The sequence below is a fragment of the Pogona vitticeps genome, chromosome 1 (genome assembly GCF_051106095.1).
Source record: "Pogona vitticeps strain Pit_001003342236 chromosome 1, PviZW2.1, whole genome shotgun sequence".
In the NCBI taxonomy this organism is placed as follows: domain Eukaryota; kingdom Metazoa; phylum Chordata; class Lepidosauria; order Squamata; family Agamidae; genus Pogona; species Pogona vitticeps.
Genome location: NC_135783.1, coordinates 26356294 through 26378926, shown reverse-complemented (window position 1 = coordinate 26378926; position 22633 = coordinate 26356294). Strand labels below are relative to the sequence as shown.

General features: G+C 42.7%; 1 protein-coding gene across 4 annotated transcripts in view; it reads left to right on the top strand.

Annotated features, from left to right (window-relative positions):
• The window catches only part of EML4 (EMAP like 4), a 217329-nt gene that overhangs the window by 62808 nt on the left and 131888 nt on the right, over window positions 1–22633 (top strand). For 2 of the 4 annotated variants that reach the window (XM_020803725.3, XM_020803723.3), the window contains exon 1: window positions 17300–19948. The exons of the other annotated variants lie outside the window; for them this stretch is intronic. In XM_020803725.3, the coding sequence (XP_020659384.3) occupies window positions 19882–19948 (67 nt within the window). In that variant the 5' untranslated portion in view covers window positions 17300–19881. Of the gene's footprint in view, window positions 1–17299; window positions 19949–22633 lie in introns of those variants that run through there. 4 annotated transcript variants of the gene reach the window in all.

Below are 22633 nucleotides of genomic sequence, written 5' to 3'. Positions count from 1 at the left end.
TGTTCTTTCATATATGGCCTCAGTGATAAACTCAACAACAGAATGTGGATAATTATGTTGAATCTCGTGGTGTAATGGTTAAACTGCAGTATTGGAGATGTAACTCTGCTCATGGTCGATATTGATAGCCAACTTGAGGTTGACTCAGCCTTCCGTCCTTCTGAGATTGCTAAAATGAGTGTCCGGATTGCTGAGGGGGCAATGTATAGCCTGTATAAGTTTTTTTAAAAAAAATGCAAACTGCCAAGAGAGTGCTGTGGAGCGATATATAAGCAGCACACCTTATGTTTAAGAGAATGGATACAGTAAGATGACAAGCTTGTCTGTTATTGTTCAGTGATAGGGTGATGCTCTTGGACACAGGGACAAATCACTCCTAGGACAGATCTTTCTTTATTTGTGTCAGAAGCACCACAATACAAGTAATAGAATGTAATAAAAATAGGCAATTGTCTGTATATAAACACATTCAAAATACAAACTACAGTAGTTTATAAAACTAAAGTTGTGAAGATTAGATAAAGTGTATCAGATAATTTTCACGCAATAATGGGCAGCATCAAGAACATTTAGGGCAGCTAACACCAGGTCTTCCATTGTATATACTGAGGGACATGGTCTACCCCAACATAGTTGTGGCATTGCTCATACAAAGGAACCATATTGTCAATTTCTGGTGAACGTGAACTTGGTAATCTTGTTTCTCTCACAAAAAAGTAGTGAAGCAGATGTTGCTTCTTACTTTTGAATTGCTTGTCATTCTGCAATAAATCCGTCCCTCTTTTTGTTGGCCAGATGTGAAGGGCCTATTAGGACCCAGTGCTCTTTTGTGGAAGAAAGGAAGAGATCGTGAAGTACACACTACAAACAAAATTCAGTTTGCTTTTCCTGAGCACACAAGAATGTATTGTGTGCACTGCCATCTTTTTTCTGATGTGTAAGCATGAAGATAGTCATATGGATCCACAACAACCACACAGCTTTCAATGGAGAAATTTTTATGTGCACAATTGCAAGTTGGAGATCACATAGAATGCTTATATACTGTATTTCCTGAAGAATAAGAATCCTAGAAATGCAGAGTTGGAAGGGACCTTATGGATCATCAAGTCCAGCCCCTGTTCAGGAGGCATAGTGGGAATTGAACTCTCTCCCCCCCCCCACTCCACAGCCATATACCTAAACCACTGAGCTATCCAGCAGTTCTGGATATTGGCCTATATATTTAATTGATTGCATAGTTTAATGCTGACAAAACACTGCTTTTTTTCTCCCCTAAGGCTCCCCATGTTACCCATCTTTTCTTGTTGTATTTATTAGCTTTTCACTTTTAAAAGTTTCTTTTATAATGTATGCTGTGTCATTTTTAAAAAACTGCCAGGTGTAGGTTTTCTGGTTGATTTGGAAATATATTTTACAACACATTTCATTTTACAGCATGGTAAATATACAACATCCCCTTGGATGAAGTTAATTGCAGTTCTGCACCAGATCTGTTGTTTGCAAGGATTTACAAAGCACTTTGCTTTAGTACTCTTCTAAAGAATATCTAGGCTTTGTTGACACTTGACTTGTGCTACAAGCCTTGATATTGCTATCCAGGCCTCTGAAAAAGAAGTACCTATCTGTTGCCCTCAGAGATTTTTTTTAATGTCTGTCATATAGTAAGATGGCTGACCTAGTATAGGGTCCTGGTTGGTAAATGTCAAACTGTCTAAATGTTTAACATTCTTTTTATAACATATATAACAAAATGGGGGGAGACCCTCTGTGATCCTTATGCAAAATCAAAAAACAAGGTTGAGTGATACCTTTATTAGATTCGTAAAATCTGACAAACAGGCATGCTTTCGAGTCCTGCTGTGCATAATTACAAGCAAAGGTATTAATAATTGGTGTGATTGGGAATGTGAAAAAATTCTAAGGGGGACATGGGACTGTGAGATTTTTACTGCTTAACACATTATTTTTTTAAAAAAATTAACAGAAGTTTTTGTGCTTCATTTTAGTTTTAAATTAGGAATGTGTGTGAGTTTCTTTATTTGCAGTTTGGGAACAAACTTAAAGTAACAAATTATTCTTCAACGTGGTTCTCCATGAATCCACACTAATGGGTTAAGTCAGCACTTGTGCTGGCCTCTCGGAATCTTCTAGAGCTGCAAGAGAAAAGTAACAATGTTCAGGTTGCCCTGCACTGAGCATGCTCAGCCCGCCAACGGCTCAGTTCCTTTTTTCCGCTTGTGAAAGTTGGAACCTCTCGGACTGAGCTCCTGTTTTTTGGCTATATTTCGTGTTTTACACTGACCGGACTGATAATCGTTGATCTGCCTGTTGTTGCCCTGACTCTGGACTGGTTTTTGACTTCGTTTTTGCCTCTGGCGGTTTTCCTCAGACCTTCTTTGGCCTAATTGGCCTTTCAGACCACCCTCTGAGGCGCCACGCGCCGTTTGGTCATACCGATCAACGGTAATTGGCCTCCTGCGGTGCGCCACGCGCCTACCGGATTTCTTCAATTTTTCGCATCCGGTGTCTTGGCCTACCTCCCTTTACCGGAGACTCCTAGTCTACTTGCCTTCACCACGTCCGTCGAAAGCTCCATAGCCTTCGAGACTCTTGGTCTACCGGCTTTCACCAAGCCCAGTAAACGCTCAGTTACTTGGGACTCCTGGTCTACTTCCATCTACCGGTTAGTCTATGCCTCCAAAGGACAAACCATCCCCAAGGAGAGGACCCTTTCGCCTCTGTACCGCCTGTTCCCGGAAACTCCCTTTCCAGGACGGACATTCTCTTTGCCTGTACTGCCTTGGAGAATCCCACTCCGTGTCCAACTGTCGGCACTGCAAAAGTTTCACTAAGGTGACTCTGAAGGCTCGGCAGCAACGTCTCAGATATTCCCTTTGGAAACAAACGTTGTCGGCCTCTCAACCATCTGAAATGGAGGTAGCCCAATCCTCCTCCTCAGTACGGTCGGAGATTAGGGTAGTCCAATCCACCTCATCGGATACTGTCCTGGACGTCCCTAAAAAGGCGAAAACCAAATCCAAGACGAAAACCTCGTCCAAGAAGGTACTTACCTCAGCGTCGACTGCCTCCATCTCTCCCCCGAAGCCGGAGCACCTGAAAAAGAAGAAGCAAAAGCTGAAGGGAGCATCGACATCGAAGGAGGTTACTTTGGTAGTGCCTCCCATCTCCTCCTCACTCCCTTCTCCGTTCCTGGAGGACTCTTCGAGGGACCGAGAGTCCGCGTCGGAGCCCGGAGCCTCTCTTCCTCCACGACAAGAACCATTGGTCGTCGTCGAGAGGTCTCCCACGGCAAGCCAGATTGACAAAATCATCTCTGGCTTGACCGATGCGCCTCGGAGCCCAATTCTACCTGGGCAGGCGTCTCGATCCCGGTCGTCTACACCGGGATCGCCGGCTACTAAGTCTCCGACACCCTCTCCGAGGAGACCGGGAGACCCGAATGTACCGGCCCCTCCTCGACGCCCAACGCTCGAGACCGAGGAGGACACCATCCCTAAGAAGCCTAAGCGCCATCGCAAGCGAAAGCGTACTACGGATGGTGATAGACGTCGGAAGCATCGACGTCGAGAGTACTCTTCATCGGACTCCGATGACAGCCATGAGAGACGGAGGTCTCGCCGCCGTCATCGACATAAAAGGGACTATACGTCTGATTCCTCTTCCACGTCGAGGGATAGACGGCATCGACGGAAGAGGACCTACTCTTCCTCTTCGTCTACTTCCACCACGCCGCCTCCAAAAAAGGGTCGACGTCGAAAGCACCTTCGCCCAGATATCGAGGACCGCGCTACTCCGGCGGAGGGTCGGTCTACCAAGCCCAGTGTCCCGACACCGACACCTGCTGACAAGCCCGCGGCGCCTTTACCGAACCCGAGTAGACCGTTACCCACTAAACCTCCCAAGCCTACAGAGGGCATACCACAGCCTGTCGCCCCTCGGCTTTTGGAGGAGGAGGAGGAACCTGACTCGGTTTCCTCTTCTGAACACGAGGACGAAGGTACATCAGACGCCTCCTTGGAGACACCGGTGCCTGCTGAACCTTTGGGGTCTGATGCGGCTGATATCCATCCGTCATCTCCATCGGAGGATTTTTCATCGTATCCTCAGATGGTCGCGAGAATGGCTGCTACCTTGAGGATGGAGGTGGAAAAATCTCCTTCTCGTGAGGATGACCTCATCTTTGGGGACATTCACAAGGACAGGTCTCGTCCAGTCAGCCTGTCTTATGTGCCAGAACTCATGGATCTCATCACTGGTTATTGGGACCATCCAGCTGATTCTCCCACCTTTTCCAGGAGGACTGAGAACATGTATCGGGTCCATGGCCCGAAAACAGAGTGCCTTCTGAAACACCCAGCCCCTAATTCTCTTGTGGTGGAATCTAGTGCGGGACGTTTGCCCACCAAAGGTCACCCGACTCCAACTAACAAAGAAGGAAGAGACCTCGAGGTGCTTGGAAGGCGGCTCTACTCAATGACCACCTTTGCCCTCAGAGCCCTCAACTACTTGGTGGCCATGGGGGCCTATCAAAAACAACTTTGGGCGAGAGTACTCCCAGCGCTCCAAGTGGCACCAGAAGACATCAGGCAAGTATGCCTCGATGCTTATGCTGAGGCACAGACTGTCTCTAAGCATCAACGTCTGGCTTCACGGCATGTGGCAGATGCCAATGCTAGAAATCTGGCATCTATCATTACCTTGCGGCGGCACGCCTGGTTAAGGTCTGCCAACATCTTGGATGACATCAAAGTCAGGATTAAGAACTTAGCCTTTGATGCTACTGGTCTTTTCAGCGAAAAAACGGATGAAAACCTGAAGTCCCTCCACGAGAGTAAGAAAACGGCAAAATCTTATGCCATACAGCAACAGCCGAGGCCTTCAAAACCTCACTGGCGCTCCAGGCCTCAACAACAGTCGTACCAGCAAGGCACAACCTCCACTTATCGCCAGTTCAGGCCACAACCCCCTGCAAGATCTTCTCAGGCTTCTTCCTCCGCCTCTAGCTTCAAGACACACAGCAAACGCCAGTCATTCAAGCCTTCTGGCCGGAAGTTCAAACAATACCTTTGACTTCCCAGTCAGCATCCGAATCCACCACCCTCTGACTCGCCTCTCTCCTTTCCTTCAGAACTGGTGCAAGATCACTCGAGACACCTGGGTCTTGAACATTATCAGCTCCGGCTACCGCCTGGAGTTTATAGAATTGCCTCCTCTAGGATGGGTCAGGCATACATCCTTCGATCCCATCCTAGAGGAAGAGATTCTCACTCTATTACAGAAGCAAGCCATCCAGAAGGTACCTTACAGGGACATTCTGAACGGGTTCTACTCCCGGTACTTTGCTGTTCCAAAGAAGGACGGGGGTCTTCGACCCATACTGGATTTGAGAGATCTCAACACCTACCTCAATCCTCGGAAGTTCAGGATGGTTACCCTGGAAGGGATCGTCCACCTGCTCAAGAAAGGAGATTGGTTTGTAGTGGTGGATCTGAAGGATGCTTACTTTCATGTAACAATCCACGAGGCTTACAGAAAGTACCTTCGACTGATCTTCCAGGACACCATATACCAATTTGTAGCCCTGCCATTCGGCCTCTCCACCGCCCCACGGACCTTTACCAAGTGTATGGCCCCAGTGGCAGCTTATCTACGTCTCCAGGGGATCCAAATTTACCCATATATCGACGATTGGCTGATCGTGTCAAAGTCCAAACACCAAGCCTACCAGGACACTCATCAAGTTCTGCAGACCCTACAGGCCTTAGGCCTATCCATCAACTACGAGAAGTCTCATTTATGACCCTCTCAAGTGATGGACTACATAGGGGCCAGGCTGGATGCCGTGCAAGCCCGCCTGTTCACACTTCCAGAACGTGTCCACAAAATAAGAAAAGCAGTTCTGAAGTTCAAGCCAAGGAGGATAGTATCTGCAAAGCTAGCACAACACCTGCTAGGCCTCATGGCCTCAACAACGGCCACCTTGCCTCATGCGAGGCTCAAAATGCGCTCTCTACAATCTTGGCTGATGGCCCTGTTCAACCCTGTGACAGACAGTCATCACAAGCGCCTCAGGGTCACTCCAGAACTTGCAAGGCAGTTACAGTGGTGGCTCTTTCCTCCACATCTACTAATCGGAAGACCCTTTCGTCCTCTACAACTCACCATACAGGTGACAACGGACGCCAGCCCGATGGGATGGGGAGCCCATTGTCTACATCACCAGATACATGCTCTGTGGTCCCCGCAGGAAGCATCCCTGCATATCAACCATCTAGAGATGCTAGCGGTGATAAAGGCCTTCAGGGCGTTTCTTCCTCTTCTCAGGGGCACAGCTGTACAGGTAGTAACGGACAATACCACCACGATGTACTACCTGAACAAGCAAGGGGGCACGAGGTCCAAGTCTCTGCTGTTTCTCACAGTACATTTCTGGGAATGGTGCTACCTGAGGCACATTTTTCCAGTGGCTATCCATGTGGCCACATCAGACAACCAGTTGGCGGACGAACTCAGTCGTCGCCCATTCCAATCCCACGAGTGGCAACTGGACCAGAGGGTGTTCACCACCCTTTGCCAACGGTGGGGACATCCACTGGTGGACATGTTTGCCACGCAATACAACACGAAGTGTCCACTCTATGCGTCCCGCGCGGGCAGAGGACAAGGCTCCCTCGGAGACGCGTTTATGGTACCATGGAAGAGAGGACTCATCTACCTGTTTCCTCCTCTGCCACTTCTTCAGAGGGTCATAGTCAGACTACTACAGACGAGGGCAGAAGCCATACTAATTGCCCCTTGGTGGCCACGTCGACCGTGGTTCTCCACTCTGTCTCAAGCGTCAGTGGACAGGGTGACTCTTCCATTGCAGCCCACCTTACTCACTCAGAGCGGGGGGAATGTTCTCCATCCAGACCTCGATGCACTCCACTTGACTGCGTGGAGGATTTCCCATCATTGACAGAGGTCATCGACAAGGCACGGAAACCTGCCACCAAGTTGCTTTACAGCTACAAGTGGAGAAATTTTCTCAGATTTGCTGAGGAACGTCGGCTGCATTCCTCACCTGTGGCCTTATCGACTCTGCTGTTATACCTCAGACATCTTTTCGATTTGGGCCTGTCTAAGTCAACGCTGAAGGTCTACACTGCAGCTATCGTGGCTTTTCAACCTCCGGGTTCAGAGTCATCCAGATGGTTCTCTCACCCAACCCTTAAGACCTTTTTCAAGGGACTTGACAACATGCGCCCTCCGGCCAAAAGACCAATACCACAGTGGTCGCTGCAGACTGTCTTGCATTGTCTTACAAGGCATCCTTTCGAGCCCATGGCCTCCTGTGACTTGAAATTCTTGTCCTTCAAGACACTGTTTTTGGTGGCCATTACTTCGGCTAGGAGAGCTAGTGAGTTAGCTGCCCTACGTGCCGATCCTCCTTATTTGCAATTTTTTAAGGATAAGGTTGTCCTTCATCCTGATGTGACTTTTCTGCCTAAGGTTGTGTCTACCTTCCACGTTAACCAGCCGTTGATCTTACCAACCCTTTTTCCTGATGCAGTTACAGAAGTCGAACGCATGCTCCATGCTTTAGATGTTCGTAGAGCACTGGCCTATTATGTTACCAGGACTAAAGATTTCAGGAAGGCCCACAGACTGTTTCTTTGTTTTTATGGGCCCCGCAAAGGCTCTCCTGCTTCCTCCTCTTCCCTCTCCAGGTGGCTAGTCTCTACCATTTCTCTGGCATATGAACTGCTGCAGAAACCTGTGCCGGAAGGTCTCAAAGCCCATTCCACTAGGGCCATGGCTACATCTACGGCCCTGCTAAGGGGAATCGACATCCAAGAGATTTGTCGGTCTGCTACTTGGTCCAATGCTTCTACCTTTGTTACCCACTACAAGTTGGACCTTCGGGCTAAAGCAGAGACCAAATTTGGAAGGGCTGTTTTGACTTCACTGCTTCAGTGACGGCCCGCCATCCTGTAAGTGTGCTTGCTAGTCACCCATTAGTGTGGATTCATGGAGAACCACGTTGAAGAAGGACAGGTTACTTACCTGTAAACATGGTTCTTCAAGTGGATTCTCCATGAATACACACGTCCCGCCCGGCCTCCCCACGTGTCCGTCACTGAGGATTGTTCTGGTTTCCAACTCTTCACATGGCGGACATGGGGAACTGAGCCGTTGGCGGGCTGAGCATGCTCAGTGCAGGGCAACCTGAACATTGTTACTTTTCTCTTGCAGCTCTAGAAGATTCCGAGAGGCCAGCACAAGTGCTGACTTAACCCATTAGTGTGTATTCATGGAGAATCCACTTGAAGAACCATGTTTACAGGTAAGTAACCTGTCCTTTTATGCTAACCAACAGGAGTTCAGCCATGGAATTTGGAATTTGTTTATAGAGTACCACATCTATCTCTGTGTTCTATTCTGAAAATTGAGAATGCTCATTATTCTGTCTATCTTTTAAGTGATGGAGCTCCTTGTCTCACCAAAATACCTTACCTGGTGTGTTACAAAGAGGGGGATGAAACATTATGGTCTATGCATCCTGTGTTATTCTTTGCTTCTTCTCTGTAGTTGCCCCATATTTTTAAGATGTTTAATTGTCTTAATTTTTTTTTCATTTCTAAGTATTTATTTAAGAACAGGGATGGAGAATACAGAAAATAAGGGGGGAATAGGGAAAAGGGAAAAAGGGTTTGGGGGATAGGAGAACAAAATATACCATCATCTGTTTAATTGTCTTAATTTAGACCTTTTTCCCATTTTAAAAAGACAAAATCTGGACTGTCAAACATGGTTGTAAAATAGCCCAAAATGGCATCAGATGTTCTGTTTCTGAGGAACAAGGCTGGAAAGAATACTTGCTGAATACCTCATTCTTGTTGATCTGGAATTTTAAAGGCCTACGAAATTCCTTTAGCTGAAAGTAAGATAAAGAGCAATTCTACTACACGTCCTGCAAGTTCTATGTGATTTGCACTACTTGTCTTTAGTATACTTTTGTTTTCAGAAGTGAAATGTGCAAACGCAGAATGACTAGAGGATTTATCAGAAAGAAACCAACTTTGTGAGCAGATAGGATTGACCTCGTAGCCCTCCCTTTTTCTTACCAATTATAATTCAGGGGTGTGTGTCTTTTCTTTCCAATTTTTCTTTATCTCCTCCTTTTTTTCCTCATTTCTTTTGTCTTTGTTTCCATTCAGGTGCACCCATTTTTATTCATTTTTTTAAAATGTTGAAAATTATTTTTTAAAAGATCTTTTAAAAAAGAATAAAAGTTGCCAGCATCCCATCTGGTACTTAAAATTCTCCAATGAAACACAAGTCATCCTGGTTTTGGGCAGCTTACATAACCTGCAGAGTTGTACAAATTGTGTTTTTTTTCTTCACATAATACATAATTCATGCCAATAGAAGACGTTTGCTGAGAAAACCAACAAATTTGTCATCTGCTTTGCCAGCCAGAGGTACACTCTTTCATCTCTTTGTCTATTATCCTTCCTCTAAAGATGGAAGAAGTGAGGATTTGCATTCAAGGGAGAGTGACCGAGAAAGGCTCATCTGTATTGATAAGAGTGGTGTTCTGCAATATCTATAAAAGATATACTGTTCGTACTTAAAACTGCCAGAGCATTAGAGCCGAGAGATTGTTGGCAAATCTCAAGTTGCTTTCAGTTCACTAAACCTAATTAAAATGGGAGGTAAAGGTAAAAATAAAGGTTCCCCTTGACAATTTTTGTCCAGTCGTGTTTGACTCTGGGGGGCAGTGCTCATCCCCGTTTCCAAGCCATAGAGCTAGTGTTTTGTTCGAAGACAATCTTCCGTGGTCACATGGCCAGTACGACTTAGACAGGGAACGCTGTTACCTTCCCACCGAGGTGGTCTCTATTTATCTATTGCACTTGCATTTGCATGCTTTTGAACTGCTAGTTTGGCGGGAGCTGGGACAAGCAACGGGCGCTCACTCCGTCACGTTGATTCGATTTTACAACTGCTGGTCTTCTGACCCTGCAGCACAGGCTTCTGCAGTTTAGCCAGCAGCGCCACCACGTCCCTTTAGAATGGAAGAGCTGGATTAATGATTGGGTCTGTGGAGAAAGATAGCAGTTTAGGGCAGTTCCATCAAGTGCATGCAGGGACAAAGGATAGATATAGATATAAGCCATCCATAAATTCACCAGGAATTTAGGAATAGGATACTTAGACATTCAAAATCTCAGTTTTGGTTCATCAACTTATTTCATGTCCCTCTGCAGACATCTGATATTATATATAGGAAATCAGGTAATTTTGAAAGTGAATTTTACTTTTTGTCAAACAGTGAAAGTGTATTTATAAGCCATTACTTTAATTCCAGAGCTATGATAAACTACAAGCATTGGCTGAAGTTCTGTTGCTTAGCATAGCAGGTTGCACAGAAGTAAGACCATTGAATCTATCTAGGAGATAGATAAGGTGGTCAAGCACTCCCATTTCTTAAAGAACTTTTGAATAGAGTTAAAAGACACATCCTTGATCAAGATGGTGATGTGAGTATAGCTATATTCATCTGCTGCGTTGGCTCTGTTTTGCCACACTGCCCTGAAGGATATTTTAGAGATACTTTACCAACCTTACTCCAGAGAAATTAGTTACATTTGCAGGTCATGGGGAGGAGGAGAAAATCAAGAGCAAGATCCAACTCTCGTTTCCTGCCAAAACCTGTCAGACAATTGTAAATCAACAATCTGATTTCATGAAAGGATTTGGTGAGTGGTTCTTCTGAACATGCATGCTCAAATAGATATGGGGTTCTCAGCTTAGGAGCCTAGTGTTCAGCAAATACATTGTATAATCCAGCCAAATAGCCCCCCCCCCAAAGCAGAAGCTAATTGGGGCTATCAAAAGGAATTGCCACTGGGTGTAATTTCAGAATATTCCCCACTTACTGCTGAGACTTAAAAATATTTTACAGCAGCTTACCTTAACCTTCAGTAAACTTGATTCATTAACTCTGCATTGTTTGATAAAAGGTACAAGCTTTGCAGGCTAATTCTCCAGGAAGAAGGCATTGGTCATTGATCTATTTCACTATATCAATTCCTGTATTTTGGTCATATTTATTTGTTGATTTCAGCCAGTGTGTCTTTTTGATACTGTTTTTGAAACCACATCAAAAAATGATGCACTGGCTGAAATCCTGCATAGTAAACTGCAACTAGAGTAGATCTAGTGAATTAGTGGGGCTTCAGTGAGTCAACTCTTCTACAAGTTCCATTGATTCAAAAGGGCCTACTTTAACTACTTTACCTCCGATATGCAGATGATATACCTCCGATATGCAGATGATACCACTCTGATGGCAGAAAGTGAGGAGGAATTAAAGAACCTTGTAATGAGAGTGAAAGAGGAGAGTGCAAAAAACGGTCTGAAACTCAACATCAAAAAAACTAAGATCATGGCCACTGGTCCCATCACCTCCTGGGAAATAGAAGGGGAAGATATGGAGGCAGTGTCAAATTTTATCTTCCTGGGCTCCATGATCACTGCAGATGGAGACAGCAGCCCTGAAATTAAAAGGCGCCTTCTTCTTGGGAGGAAAGCGATGACAAATCTGGACAGCATCTTGAAAAGCAGAGACATCACCTTGCCAACAAAAGTCCGAATAGTCAAAGCTATGGTTTTTCCTGTCGTGATGTATGGAAGTGAGAGCTGGACCATAAAGAAAGCAGACCGCCGAAGAATTGATGCCTTTGAATTGTGGTGCTGGAGGAGGCTCTTGAGAATCCCCTGGACTGCAAGGAGAACAAACCTATCAGTTCTAAAGGAAATCAACCCTGAGTGCTCACTGGAAGGACAGATCCTGAAGCTGAGGCTCCAGTACTTTGGCCATCTAATGAGAAGAAAAGACTCCCTGGAAAAGACCCTGATGTTGGGAAAGTGTGATGGCAAGAGGAGAAGGGGACGACCGAGGATGAGATGGCTGGACAGTGTCTGCGAAGCAACCAACATGAACCTGACACAACTCCGGGAGGCAGTGGAAGACAGGAGGGCCTGGCGTGCTCTGGTCCATGGGGTCACGAAGAGTCGGACACGACTAAACGACTAAACACAACACACTTTAACTATGACTTATTGTGCTAAAGTAAACCACAGTTAGTAGATCCGTCTGAATGAATGAAACTTAGACTTACCAAATCCCCATTGATTCAGTGGGCCTCTCTAGTACAATTTACTATGCCAAGCAACAGGATGTTGGCTCATGAATGATATTTCTACTTTCAAGCTTTCAGCTTTCAGCATAATCTTAATGCTTCCAGTTTGAATAGGTTTGGTTTGGAACATATTGATGAAATGTTGCTTGAGGCCTAGCCATGTGTACCAAATATCACAAGACTTTGGTTAAAGGTAGTGTATAGGCTCCCACTGTATATCATTTCTGGGATCAGGGTGGATTTAAACCACAACTTAAATTAAAATATCAGAATGTTATTTAAATAAAAATTATTTTTAAATTTTAAGTCATGGTTTACATTGTGATTTAAATCAAGTTGATTAAAAAAGAAAACCGATTGATTTTTATTCACCCTGTCTGGAACAGTTGCATATCTTCTGAAAACTCTTTCTCACAAGAGTCCAAACTATGTTGTATCAGAAATGAGTCCACTGTAGGCTTCAATCATACACTGATTGATTTTTAGATGGAGGAAGAGATTTGTATACTGTACTTCAATTTAAAAGTGTTTTTTTTCCTAGGCAATCACAATTTTAAACAGTACAATTGTAAACACAATATAAGCTATAATAACATTATAAAAAGCAAAGAAAGCCATGTAGGCCTTATGCAGCGGTACCTCAACTTGCGTTTGCCCCTACTTGCGAACAATTAGAGTTACAAAGGGCTCCGTTCGCAAAAAGTCACTTCGACCTACGAATGGAGCCTTGACTTACAAACCACAAAAAAAACCCTTTCCTGCCCTTTTTTTTTTGACCTAAGTTAACCTTAGGTCAAAAGAAGAAAAAATTAAAAAAAATCTGCCCCTAGTGGGAGAGTACAGATTAACCGGCTTTGCATTAGTTCCTATGGGAACTAATGCCTATACCTACGAATAGTGCCTTGACCTACGAACGGAAAACAGCAGATACGGATTAAATGGTTTTCAATGGATTCTAATGGGGAAGTTTGACTTGACTTGTGAGCTTTTTGACCTGCAAACTTAATTCCAGTACGGATTAAGTTTGCAAGTCAAGGTACCACTGTACTGTACATAAAAACAAGGGTAAGTGATAACTTCATTAGACCACTTAAAAAATTGAAAACATTCATTTCAATCCAATCTAATCTTCATCAAGATGTCCACCAGTGTACTGTGGATACTGCAGGAAAAATATATATATGAAAGTTTCATAAGTCATGGCTGATGTCACTGCCAAGTCTCTTTCTTAGAAGTGAGTCCCAAAATGCAAACACAAGGTAGGAGTTAATTTTTGCACATTCCACTGGCTGTGGCTTTTAGTTGAATTACCTGTCCCACAGCATCAAACAAAGGGCTGCCATATACACAGTTTTCCCTTCCCTAATGCCTTATTTTGAATATAATTACTCTGTTCCTGCAAAGGCTGGTCAGTCATGGATGTTAATCTTTAATTTAAAGCTTCCTATCTCCCTCGCTCAGGTTCCAATGGATCTGAATCTCTGGGGATTCCTTTCAACCTGAGGATGCCTTTGGAAACCTCAATATGGAGGAGGGTGTTTGTAATGCCCCCAAATTGAGCTGCCATTACTTTAACCTGATTCCTAGGCTCTCAAAGTCTTCCTCAGGACAAAAGTGATCACTAAGGAGCCTCCCAACCTAAAGTGGGGAGGATTGGAGACTTTAAATTAAAGGTTAAGTTCTGTGGCCGATGATATCACCAGCCTTTACACACATGGAGTTACTCAACAGAATTTCAGCCAGTTTATTTAAAATACAGTGGTGCCTCGCAAGACAAATTAAATTCGTTCCATGGTTAATGTTGTCTTGCGAAACACGTTTTCCCATAGGAATGCATTGAATCTAATTAATGTGTTCCTATGGGCAAAAATTAATGTGTTCCTATGGGGTCACGAAGAGTCAGACACGACTAAACGACGATGGGCAAAAAAGCCAGAACAAAGTCAAATTTGGTTTACAAAGGGTTTATTAAGTGCTGTTTAAACCCATACATATTGTGCAGATGATTTAAAAAATGTCAATCAAGAAACTTAAACTTTTTAAACATCATAAAAAAACATTTAAAAATCAGCAAACATGAGGGAGGAACAAAAAACAGAAAACATTTGTCTTGCGAGTCATCAACCTCATTGCCAAAACCATTTGTCTTGCGAGTTTTTTGTCCTGCGAGGCATTTGTCTTGCGAAGCACCACTGTACAGCAACTGCTACAGTAAATAGCAGAATAAAAATATGCAAAAAGATGCAAAATAAATAAAACAATAAATCAACACACTTTGATGAGTTTAAAATATTTCCTAGCCACCTAGAAAATCCTGTTAGCCTCTCAGGTATCTTGAGAATTCATATTTTAAATAGTATTTTAAGTTGGCATATAAACGATAATAAGGTGGGTACCAAGCAACACTGATGTCCTGAAAGTCATCATTCTCCACTGTGCTCATCTTTTTGTGAATTTGTGCCTGCTGGTCTTGTGTTTAGCTTTCAAAAATCTTAAAGCACTTACTGTGAGGGCATTCAGTTAGTCCGTTACAGTCCCTAAGCGGCACTTTAGAGGTAGTCATAAGAACATAAGAAGAGCCCTGCTGGATCAGACCAAGGGCACATCTAGTCCAGCTTCCTGTATCTCACAGTGGCCTCACCAGATGCCTCTGGGAGCACACAAGACAACTAGATACCTGTCTCCTGATACCATCCCCTGCAGTTGGTATTTGGAGGTACCTTTCTTTTAAGCCTGGAGATACCCATCATGACTTGTAACCTGCAATGGACTTTTCCTCCAGAAATCTGTCCAATCCCCTTTTAAAGGCATCTAAGCCAGATGCCATCACCACATCCTGTGGCAGAGAGTTCCACAGACTAACAACATGCTGGGTCAAGAAATATTTTCTTTTGTCTGTTCTCACTCTTCCAACACTCAATTTGAGTGGATGTCTGGTTCTGGCTTTGTGTGAGAGGGAAAAAAGCTTCCCTCTATCCACTTTATCCATCTCCTGCATAATTTTATACATCTCAGTCATGTCCCCCCTCAGGTGCCTTTTCTCTAAACTAAAGAGCCCTAAACAGTGTAGCCTTTCCTCATAAGGGAGGTGCCACAGCCCAGTTGTCATCTGAGTCACTCTCTTCTGCACCTTTTCCAGTTCCACTATGTCTTTTTTGAGTTGTATCAACCAGAACTGTAAGCAATACTCCAGGTGTGGCCTTACCATCATTTCGTACAGTGGCTTTATAATGTTGGCTGTTTCATTTTCAGTTCCTTTTTTAATGATGCCTAGCATGGAATTGGCCTTCTTCACTGCTGGCACACACTGGGCTGACACTTTCATCGAACTTTCCACCAGCACACCAAGATCTCTTTCCTGATTGGTCATGGACAGCTCAGAACCCATCAGCTGATAAACTTTTGATTTTTTTGTTCCAGTGTGCATTACTTTACATTTTCTTGTATTGAAACACATTTGCCGTTTTGCTGCACATTCTCCCAGTTTGGAGAGCTCCTTCTGGAGCTCTTTACAATCCCTTCTGGTCTTCACCATCCAGAAAAAGTTTTGTGTCATCTGGAAACTTGGCCACCTCAACTCCTTATCCTTGTCTCCAGGTCATTTTTGAACAGGCTGAAAAGCTCAGGACAGATCCCTGGAGCACACCACTTTTCACCTCTCTCCATTTTGAAAATTCCTCAGGAATTTCCTCAGAGGTCAGCAACCTCCATTTGCAGCTTCCTATTCTAAATGCATTTTATGGTTCCCACAGCATGGTGGTAGTTTGCAGCTTTGCCCAAATACGCATTCTTTACTTGCAAATTCTTTAATTTCCTGTTACTCAGATGTGTGACCAAACTAACGAATATTAAGGAACTAATGCCTTTGCCTACAGGGAAAGCTTTCCTGATGCACATTCAGTGTAAAGGTCCCTCACTCCTGTGCTTCCACAGATGAAGATGCAAACTTACTTGGAATATGGACAGTAAGTTTTTCTTGATGTGGAGGAAGGACAGCAAGGCTATCCTTAATAGTTTGCAGGTGAGTTGCCAACTTGGCATTTGTTTACATTCCCTCAATAATGTATGATTATTGTCAATTGAAAAACCAATCTTCCTTTTCTCATCAGTAGTACTTCTTGTGATAATTTGGGAATGACTGTAGGTCAGTGATGGAACACATAGCTTGCAAGCAGAAAGTCTTGAGATTTACATCTTTTGAACCTTAGAGAACAATACTGAGTGGGATGTTCCTTTATTCCAACTCATTGTCACACTGTGTCACTTTTGTCCTTATGTTGTTCTTGGCTACATTGGTAATTTATATTTGAATTAAAGCTCCCTTCACCCTAAGCATTAGCCAAAGATGAGGGGTTATGGGAAATTGCAGGCCAGAACCATCTGGAGGGCTATAGTTGCCCACTAGTACTCTGATAGTTTGTTGTTGATGTTGAGTCATTGAGTTGTGTCCTACTCTTTGTGACCCCATGGACCAGAGCACACCATGCTCCTCCTGTCTTCCACTGCCTCCCAGAGTTGGGTCAAATTCATGTTGGTAGCTTCAGTGACACTGTTCAACCATTTCGTCCACTGTTGTCCCCTTCTCCTCTTGCCTTCACACTTTCCCAACATCAGGGTCTTTTCCAGGGAGTCTTCCTTTCTCATGAGATGGCCAAAGTATTGGAGCCTCAGCTTCAGGATCTGTCCTTCCAGTGAGCGCTCAGGGTTGATTTCCTTCAGAATGGATAGGTTTGATCTCCTTGCAGTCCAGGGGATTCTCAAGAGTCTCCTCCAGTACCACAGTTCAAAAGCATCAATTCTTCAGCGGTCAGCCTTCTTTATGGTCCGGCTCTCACTTCCGTACATCGCTACTGGAAAAACCATAGATTTGACTGTGCGAATCTTTGTCGGCATGCTTTTTAAGATGCTGTCAAGGTTTGTCATAGCTTTCCTGCCCAGAAGCAGACGTCTTTTAATTTCATGGCTGCTGTCACCATCTGCAGTAATCATGGAGCCCAGGAAAGTAAAATCTGTCACTGACTCCATATCTCCCCCTTCTAGTTGCCAGGAGGTGATCGGACCAGTGGCCATGATCTTAGTTTTTTTTTATTGTTGAGCTTTAGACCGTTTTTTGCGCTCTCCTCTTTCACCCTCATTACAAGGTTCTTTAATTCCTCCTCACATTCTGCCATCAGAATGGTATCATCTGCATATCGGAGGCTGTTGATATTTCTTCTGGCAATCTTAATTCCGGCTTGGGATTCATCCAGTTCGGCCTTTCACATGATGTATTCTGCATATAAGTTAAGTAATCAGGGTGACAATATACAGCCTTGTCGTACTCCATTCCCAATTTTGAACCAATCAGTTGTTCCATATCCAGTTCTAACTGTTGCTTCTTGTCCCACATATATATTTTCTCAGTAGATAGATAAAGTGGTCAGGCACTCCCATTTCTTGAAGAGCTTGCCATAGTTTGCTGTGGTCCACACAGTCAAAGGCTTTTGTGTAGCCAACAAAGCAGAAATATATATTTTTTCTGGAACTCTCTGGTTTTCTCAATAATCCATCACATGTTAGCAATTTGGTCTCTAGTTCCTCTGCCCCTTCAAAATCCAGCAGGTACTTTCGGGAATTCTCCGTCCGCCTACTGCTGAAGCCTACCTTGTAGGATTTTGAGCATACGTTTGATTGTTTTTAGCTTTGCCTATTATTACTTTGCTTACTAAAAAATAAGTATGTGGTTCATATAAGATTTTTCCAAACAACAGGCAACCAGATACTTCCAGGAAGCATGAAAACATGAGACAAAAGTGCATTCTGTTGCCTGACCCCCCAGCTGAGTCATTGGCATTTAGAGATACACTGATTTGAAACCTTGGGTGTTCCGGTTAGCTATTGTGGCGACTAGCCACTGACATATGTATCATTTTATCTTTCTTTACAACAGGTAAATAATTTACAAGCATTGAATGTACAGATGTCAGATCAGATTTTCTTCCCCTCCTTTGTCCTTTCCTTTGTGTTAGAAAAAAAAGACGTGTATTTTTAAGACTGTGCTTGAAGAGATGCAAATTACTCCTAACATATTAAAGAGATGTTGGGGGGCGGGGAGCACTCCACACGGTCAGATTGCTTTGTTTTGACATTTATCTTGCTGTGATCATTCTGCCAGTTGGCTTTAGGCACAGCTACCAAAAGAGTGAACACATGTTGCATTCATTAGCTTTCCTTTGGCTCTGCTCAGTTTTGCAAGTCAGACAAAAGCATGATCATATTAAATGGACTGCAGTGCAATTGTAATGTGAGTTCTCACACACTTAATGAAATGATAATCTTCTGAGAGCTACATTTTCCCGTAGTTGGAGATATTATGCCTTTTTGAATGACTGAGTATATAATTTCAAAATGCTCCAGTAGGAGATCTATCATTTTCTTGTGCAGTCTTGTTTGGACCCTGACCGTGTTTCACAGTGCTCAAGATGTCTTGTATGCCATGATCCTCAAAACATGAAGGTATCAGACGGTATGAAAAGTGGTGGAAAAACAATTTGACAATAACAAGAACCAGATAAGTTAAGTTAGACCGAGACAATGTGTTTCTCCCCAATGTTTTAAAGGAAGCACATGGCAATCTTTTATTTTCTAGCGTAGTCTTCCTGAAACTGTTTCCATTGGCCTTCCTAGCTGTGGGATCATGGGAGCTGCATTCCAATATATGAGGTGCCAGATTTGGGTGTTCTAGATGCATAGAGAGGATGTACTGCTGGTTTCTTTCTGCATTTCTTTTCCCTCCCTTTTCTATTTTTCCTTCTACCTATTTTTTTTAATTACACACTCCCATCCCTTGATTATGTCAGAATACATTCCTGTGTAAAGCAAATTACGAGCTCCCTTATTTCCTGTACCTTAATGCATAGCAAGCAAAAGGGCGGACTCTTTGTGAATATTGTAGGAACAATGATTTGATATTACTTCTGTCTTTTGTTTTGTGGAAACCTTTCCAATGCAGTTATTGTGGTTATAATTTAATTTAATTAACTGTGAAGAACAAAGGTAACACTTTAAAATTGAGTGCTCCAATTGAAATCTCTCTCTCAGCTGACTAGCATTTAGAATGGATTATTTTGCAACTATTGGTACTCTAGTTGATTCAGCACGTCGGTTAATAAAAACCCTATAAATATCATAATTGTTTATAGGTTTGTTTCTTTGCAGACACAAAGAAAAGAAGCAAATCTATAGCAGTTGGTAAGCTCTTTAATTCTGAGTTTCTGCTGTATGACAGATTACAGTACTGTGTAGTGTCTGTGCTAGTCAGTGCCTTTATTAGTGTAGTTATGACGTCTAGGATTTAGCCACTCCCTACAGCAGTCTCAGATTCCTCCCCCCACATCCGACCCCCACCTCCTTCTGCCTCCCTCACTCTCGCACACAGTCAAAGGCAGAAGCACTTCTTTATAGTAGAGTTCCAGGGTTCGGAAGAAGGAAAGCTTATTGTAAGGACTTCTTAACTTGCACTGTGCTTAAGTGCTTTTGCGGTGAGCCATCTGGACTGGCAGGATTTCCTTAGAATTCCAAGTATGTTGTCTGAATTGGAGAAGTGGGGATTGCTCTGAAACTCTGGGAAGGCAGCAGGAAACATAGACAGAAGTGGTTCGTAGTTCTCATAACGTAGGTGGCAAGAATGGAAGACGCTTTGCCTTGCCTTGCTTCTGTGTGCAATTCCTCAACACTTATGAACTTCTGCACTGGTAAAGTATAGCTTCCTCATTTTTGTTGTTGTTGTTAACTAGGAGTGCCCATACACCCTATCCAGTTTCTTACTAATCCTAAGGGGCGAATGCCTCCTGTCACTTTCTCTGTTTTTAAAAAGTAGTCTTTCAATCTTTCTGTGGCTCCTTTCACAAATGCATACCTATTTAGGAGGAGAACAATTACCTTGCTGCAGCCTTAGAAATTGTTCTTTCTCTGTATCAGATTTGTGATCATTTAAAGGAAATCTGTATTTACCATTTAATTCCTAACATGGGAAGTAGAGGCCAAACAAGATGCCATTCAGCCTGGCTATACTTGTAGTATGTAAACTGGCCCTACATTGAGAAAAATTGGAATATTGTATGTTTAGAATGGGGGAAAACACAACCTCTGTTGTTGGAGATACAGAGAAGAAAAAGTGAGCTTCAGTGCGTTATTACTTACACAAAGAAAGTTCCATTGAGCTAACTTTTAGTAAAAGTTGAACCTCAGAGGAAAGTCTTGGATTGCATAGGGGGGCCCTCAGGAAGTCCTACGGTAAAACGTCTATGAACAGTAACTCATTATGTATGCTGAAGTCTTCAGCTTTTAGAGCGTGGTTTGTATTCCTACACAGCATGTGATCTTTTCCAGAACAATTTATTCCTGGCGTTCTTTTCATTGTTAATTGGCAATTTCTGAAGTATTTTGACATCAGTATGTTTACATACATCACTTCAATTCATTGATCTGTGTGTAGCACAAAAAGCTCCATCATAGCTTTTATCATGTGTGTGTGTCTCTGTGTGTGTGTGTCTGTGTGTGTGTGTGTGCCTGAGAGAGATCGAGATCATAGAATTAAACATTTATTTAGGAAAGTTGGAGAAGTCCAAATTCAGTCCAATGTTATTTGTGCACACCTAAAGATAAGGGAACATATATTCAGTTCTTTTTATTTGTCTAGATTTGTTTTGGAACAGAGATATACGTGTGTATGAAGTGTGAATGGGAAAGTGTTAGAACGTAAGAATGAAGAGAAAATGACTTCTGCAGAAAGATATAAAACGTTAAAATAGAAACTGCTTCGTATGCTGAAGAGAGTTATCTTTCCACACTTACTTTTATTGGTAGGAAAAAAATGCTCCTTTATTATAGATCCTATAAAAATGTTCAAAATTTGATCTGTTACAAAAACCAGTGTATTAAGAGGAGGACAACACAAAATTTAACATGGAAGCTGCAAAAGTAGATACAGTAACTGGAAACTGCAAGGCTAGGGGAACTGGATGCTTTAGATTGAGTGTTACAGTAATTTAGTATTTGAGTATTGCCCTGTGGAATTAAAAAGGAAAAATGTTATTTGGATTATACAGATAGATGATAACAAAGAAGTTGCAAGTTCAGGAACTTGTCACTTTATTATTTATGCTGAATGATACCTTTAGGTGCAGCCCAGATTCCAAGACAATATTGGTTGTGGATTACAAAAATTGTTTATTGTTTTGAAAGATCACTCTCAAACAGAACTGACCAGGTTTGGAAACAATTGATAAAGTCCAATGTGGAATTTGGATAGCATGTGCCACATAGAATCATAGCATGTACAATCATTTTTGTAACTATTTTGAGTTCACAAGATAGGAAATCTGCTTCCAGTTCAGCTTTACTAGAGCATTTATTTACTTTTACTATTTATACTGTGGTTTTCTACGTTTCTACAGCTCATCCCAGTACGTATTTGATCACTGGTTGAGTTCCATCTCTCAGATAAAATAACTTCACACATATAATTGATAAAAACTAGGAGTCACGCATAATCCAGTGATAGGTACAGTTATGCATGTAGGGAAAATAAATGGGACTTTTGTAACATCTTTGTAAGTTATTTAAAGGGAGCTGTTTTCTTAGTGCAGCAGGGTTCTTGTCCTTGTAACAGCACAGAAGTCAGAAGCTAACAGAAATGCAAAATGTATAAAACTACTGCTGTGGTTAAATTTATAAATTCCTACTGATTCTTGGTGTGATCAATGAGAGGGTAAGAAAGGTAAAAGGGAGAGGTTACTTATTTTTAACTGGTCATTTGAATTTATTTTAGAGTTCAGGTCTGGATCCGTGTGAACAAATATTCATACAGTTTCGTGGAGGATTACATTGCTGTTCAGGAAAAAAAACTATTTTAAGATTTATGTTCAGTATAACTGTAGTTTTATGTGTTGCTGTAGACACTGATAACGTGATATTTACACATAGTATTTTCTGCCACTTTTTTTTATAACTGTGCCAAGTAGTACCAGGAGAAAGGTCATTTGTGGATCAGTGTTGTCTGCAATCAGTTCATCTATGACTGCATAATGTTATTTATGTAAAACTAAAGAACCTTGCAGTGCAGTGTGAATTTTGTTTGTAATGTGAAGTTGCAACTCAAACGAACATCAATCTGAAATTTAACTTAATACAGCCCACTTTTGTAGGAGTCCTATGAACAGATGTAGACCTGCTCCTCTACCCTTCTGAGGACAACGTCTACGTGTCAAAATTGTTCTGAAGGAGGAAACATGTTGTTTCGTAATTACATCTAACTGTACATGGAGGCAAATATTAAAATCTTAACATACAATAATGCATGTTAAAAGAACAATCCCACTTTTTAGATGTAAATGTTTGGAAACTGAGAAGACACTGGGGTGAGCTAGCAGTTTTAG